Source organism: Sciurus carolinensis, chromosome 1 (genome assembly GCF_902686445.1).
Source record: "Sciurus carolinensis chromosome 1, mSciCar1.2, whole genome shotgun sequence".
Classification (NCBI taxonomy): domain Eukaryota; kingdom Metazoa; phylum Chordata; class Mammalia; order Rodentia; family Sciuridae; genus Sciurus; species Sciurus carolinensis.
The window spans coordinates 192,671,590-192,676,695 of NC_062213.1; the positions used below are offsets into that span (position 1 = coordinate 192,671,590).

At 50.9% G+C, this 5,106-nt stretch overlaps 1 protein-coding gene across 1 annotated transcript; it reads left to right on the plus strand.

The window, feature by feature from the left end:
• Window positions 1–1,225: 1,225 nt before the first annotated feature.
• Window positions 1,226–2,784, plus strand: Id3 (inhibitor of DNA binding 3). The gene is made up of 3 exons (XM_047564576.1): window positions 1,226–1,605; window positions 1,713–1,795; window positions 2,304–2,784. Exons 1-2 carry the CDS (start codon window positions 1,306–1,308, stop codon window positions 1,770–1,772), a joined length of 360 nt encoding a protein of 119 aa, XP_047420532.1. The 5' UTR covers window positions 1,226–1,305; the 3' UTR covers window positions 1,773–1,795; window positions 2,304–2,784.
• The last annotated feature ends 2,322 nt before the right edge of the window (window positions 2,785–5,106 follow it).

Consider the following 5,106-nt stretch of genomic DNA (forward strand, 5'->3'; position numbering starts at 1 on the left):
GCAATCACTGGGAGAATCCCACTTGGTCATTTCCATGATAGAACCCAGCATCTTGGGATAGCATATTCCCAAATATCCTGGGAGGTGACAAGAAGACAAGCAAAGAATACTGAGCAAAATGTCCTGTTGGAATACAGGATTCAGCTTGCCTGCCTGCTGGTCCCTTTCCTGGTCTCTTAGATAGAGCTGGAGCTACTTCAGCAGGGCTGAGAATAATCAAGTCCAGGTGGCTGCCCTTCCATATCAGAAAAGGGACAGACAAAAGAGTCACGAAATTAACATTGTTTTCTGCACAGTAGTGTGTGGAAAGAGGGGACACCAACAGTTAAGAGAGATTTGCTGACCCAATAAGGAAGGGTCTCCTAAAAAAGGTTTTTTAGAAATTGCTCCCTCTGGTTCCCCATCTTTGAAACGCTGCCCAAAATTTTAATCAAACTCACTTCCAAAGCACAACTGGGCATATACTGGGTTCCTTATGGAGTTCATGCAGCAAACGTCTGAGCTCTTTTCTTTCCCCACGCAAAAAGTATGGCTTCAGGCAGCTTTCTTCTTTCCCCCTGTTGCTCAAATAAATAGTGTTCTTTGCTCAAACCCCTTTCCCCTCCTCCTCCTGCAATCTCAGCGCCTAGCCCAAATCTGTTTTCTTCATTGTAACCTCAGCTTCACCGCAATTAATTTTTTTCCCCTCTGGTCACAAGATAATTCCTGACGCCAGTGAGTCTGGAGGTCAGACGAACAGCAAATTGGGGAACAAGGCGGCACTAATTCCTTACAAGTTTCCCCTGAAAAATCTTTTGCTTAAAAAAAAAAAAAGCTTGGCTGTTCAGGGATTTATGACCTCGGAGGAGCTGTGGGTTCGAACCAGTGTTGGGCTAAGGGTGGACTGGCAGGGGGCAGGGGAGCTCAAAGATCTGGGACACTGCCAGGAAAAGGCAAATTCTTAAAGTTAATGGTTTTAAGTGATTTTTTAAGTCCTTGCTGGCGAAGAGGCCCGCCTCTCCCTAGTATCAGCGCTTCCTCATTCTTTGAATCCGCGGCTCCGCGGTCTTCGGCGTCAGACCAGCGGGAGGAAGCCTGTTAGCAATTTAAGCCGGCTGTGGACGCCCAGGGTTGGGAGAGGCGGGGCCCAGGGTTGGGAGAGGCGGGGCCCAGGGTCGGCGAAGGCGTGGCGGAAGAGCTGTTTTGAATAAAGGGGCGTGGCTTCTGGTCGGGCTCCATAAGAGCCGGCAGCGGCCTGCTTGCGAGCATTGGAAGCTGCGCTAGTGGTTGCTTGGTCGTTTTGCCTCTTTAGCTTCATTCTTCAACATGAAGGCGCTGAGCCCTGTGCGCGGCTGCTACGAGGCAGTCTGCTGCCTGTCTGAACGCAGTCTGGCTATCGCGCGGGGCCGCGGCAAGAGCCCAGCGGCGGAGGAGCCGCTGAGCCTCCTGGACGACATGAACCACTGCTACTCGCGCCTGCGAGAACTGGTGCCTGGAGTCCCGAGGGGCACTCAGCTTAGCCAGGTGGAAATCCTGCAGCGCGTCATCGACTATATCCTCGACCTCCAGGTGGTTCTGGCCGAGCCGGCCCCTGGACCCCCAGACGGTCCGCATCTCCCCATCCAGGTGCGTGTGGGAGCCGGGGCTGGACAGGGTTGTGCGGAGGGGCTGGGATGCTGCGAGTCCTCCAGAGCATCGCGAGTTCCTTGCATAACTCTCTCCTCCTTTCTCAGACAGCTGAGCTTGCTCCGGAGCTTGTGATCTCCAACGACAACAGGAGCTTCTGTCACTGACCCGGCCGTCCCGGCACCTCCAGGTGAGGATCCCTCCTGGGGAGGGTTACACTGCAAATCCCGGAGTTGGAATTAGCATGTCCTTTAGAGAAGATTACCCTTCCCTCGTTTTAGAGGAACTGAGGCCAGAGGGACAAATGACTTGTCCATGGTTACTTCAAATGAATGACAGAAACATTTTCCATGTAACGTGCTTTTTTCGGACTTAAATGGACATTGCCCCTGCCTTTCCCGGAGGCCAAAGATCCAGAAAGTGGATGCAGGTCCCGACTAAATGAAATCCTTTTCTGATTGGAACCGTAAATGCAGCTGTGCCTTTCTTAGTCCCCTTCCAAGGAGGGAGGGGTAGTGGTAGCTCCGCCAGTGGTCTTTTGGCGCCAACTGGGTGGGGGCAGTGTGGGGCGCGGAGTTATCAGCTGGAGGTAGAGACCAAGTTTCCTCCCTGGCGCCGGCCAGTCTGCGGACGGCCCCCGCCTCGGCGCGCTCGGCGGAAACTGACGGCTCCCTGCTCTTCTTTCCTCCCCCGCCCAGAACGCAGGTGCTGGCGCCCGTTCCGCCTGGGACCCGGGGACCCTCTCCGGCCGGAAGCTCAAGGGCATGGATGAGCCCCAACCTCGCCCTGCCCACTTTACTTCCCCAAACCCCTGCCTTGAGGCTGGACCTGGCGCCCAGGAGCAAAGGACTGTGAACTTGGGTGGCCTGAAGAGCCAGAGCTAGCGCTGGTCACCAGCTGAGCAACGTCACCCTGCCCCCACCCCACCCCAAGTTTTAAAGACTCTTCTCGGAGTGGAGGACTGGAGGAGGGGGAGTGGCTGCTTCACGGCGGCGTTAGAGCTGTCTTCTGGTCTCCCTGGAGAAAGGCTCTGTTGCCCTGATTGTGAACTCTATAATAGAGTATATAGCTTTTTTTGTACCTTTTTGCAGGAAGGTGACTTTCTGTAATCATGCGATGTATATTAAACTTTTTATAAAAGTTAACATTTTGCATAATAAACGATTTTTAAACACTTGGTATGTGACCTCGTCAGACCCTCATTATGATCATTCCTTGTACGAATTTTCTTACATGCTAACTTGAGGAAAATAAATACCCTTGGAACTTGGGAAAAGCAGAGTTGCATGTATCCTTAGGAGGGGGAGAACTCCCAGTTAAAACTGAGGGGTGGGGTGGTGGACAGGGCTCATGATGGGAATCCCATATCTATTGGGGGTTGGGAACAGGAAAAAAAAAAAGCTTGGTCCTTCCCCTTCATCTTATAGAAGACCAGTACAATTTCACCCAGCCAGTTGGGGACTTGATTCTCAGGTCCCTTGAGATCTAGCCCTGTCTTGAATGTCATTATTAATGTCTTTCTAGCAGGGGATGTGGTAATAGTGGAGCCTCCAGTGTGCCTCATCTGGTGCCCAGTCAGGGGTGGTGGCTGACAGACCCATTTCTGAGATGAATAAACTCAGCATTAGGCCTAGTTTCATTTCCGTCATGCTCTCTGGCCTGGCTTCCCCCAGGGGGTTCCAAAGTTGGAAAAAAGAGCAGATTCTCTTATCAAATCTGCAGCTATTCTGGTGAGGACCTGCCAGCTGGTTGGGAAGTACTGGTACTAATCCTCTTAATGCTGTAGAGACTGGGGCCCTGAGCTCACTCCTTCCAGTGTTCCTACCCCTCCTTGGGAATTGGTTCTGTGAGCATCTTTGTGCCTGCATGGGGATGGGGAAGTGGGACTCAGTCATGGGCTGAACCAGGTTCTCAGCTCCTTGAAAGCAAGAATGGGATTTGAACCCTAACTTCAGGGACTAGAATTGTGGTAAACAGGGGGCCAGGCCTGGGTATGGGGTAAAAGGCAAGCCTCCAACCTATGCCCTCCCCAACTGCTCCCCACCTGGTGACTCCCCAGGTGGGTGGGCTCCACAAGGCACCTAGCTTCACTGGATTCCTGTTTATGATATGATCTCATCTGTGTGTTGGCCCCTGGCATGTGTTACTTTAATATTTCATAACAAGTCACATCATTACCCTTTGTGCCTTAACCTGGTGAGCTTTCTGGGGTGAACAGGGGCATTTGTGGGGGCAACCTGTCTTTGCCAACCATCCTCCCAGACTGACCATTGGTTCTTAGCATGTTTCACATCCTGCTGTCTGATGATCTGATGAAGGTATGAACACTTTTCAAAATATACATGCCCTCCCCACCACTGCATGTCTGCCCCTCCAGAAGCCCTTACTTCCATATAAGCCCTTGCCTCAATCAGACTTTAAGACCCCAGCTGGGTCTACCCTGGATTGGCCATAGGAGTGCTAAGATGGTTGGGGGGGAGGCGGGGGGATCAGCTAAACAAGGGTAAGAATTCCTACTTTTCCTCTACTCTCTAGCCTGCATAACTGTAGTCTAGAGACTGTCTTTCTTTTTGGTACTGGGGATTGAACCCAGGGCACTTTACCACTAAGCTACATTCCCAGGCACGCACATCCCCACCCCAACTTTTAAAAAATTAAAAAATTCAGAAATTATTTTTAGTTGTAGGTGGACACAACACCTTTATTTTATTTATTTATATGTGGTGCTGAGGATTGAATCCAGTGCCTCACACATGGTAGGCAAGCTCTCTACCGCTGAGCCACAACCCCAGCCCTTTTCTTAAACTTTGAGACCGGGTGTCCTAAGTTTCAGAGGCTGGCCTCAAACTTGCAATCCTTCTTCCTCAGTATCCCAACGATGGGATCATAGGCTTGTGCTAACTGACCCAGCAAGATTGACTCTCTTGAGCCTCAGTTTCCACATCTGTCAAAGGGAGTTGATTTTGAAGAAGCAGTTGAGGTGCCTAGCCCCACCTCATTAACTGCATTAATTACACCATTAACAGCGATGGAGTCAGGCATTGAGCTCCATGGCCTATACCTTTTTCCAGTCTGGGGCCTCCTGCTTGCTCAGAAGTTGCAGGAGTGGGGAAGAATTGAAAGAGTCATAGCTCTCAACTGCCATGTGACCTTGAGCAAGCCACTTCACCTCCCTGAGCCTTTTTCTCTTCCCCAGCTGCCTCCATGGACAGAAGATAATGGTGGGAAAGTTCTTTGAAATGCATCACACACCTACGAGGTATTATTAAGCTAATTCCAAGGAAATTGCTTGTCAGGACTCCTAGGGCTGAGCTGCTCAGGTGGCCAGGACAAAAGCTTAGGCCAGCACGCCAATCCATTAGTCATTAGAGAGTGAAAGCAATTTGGCCCTAGGTCAGAAAACGCACAGAGAATAGTGTCTCCATCATAATCACTTAGCAAATGCCTACTAGGTACCAGCTTCCATTTCATTTTATTTTAATTGTCACTACAACCCAACAA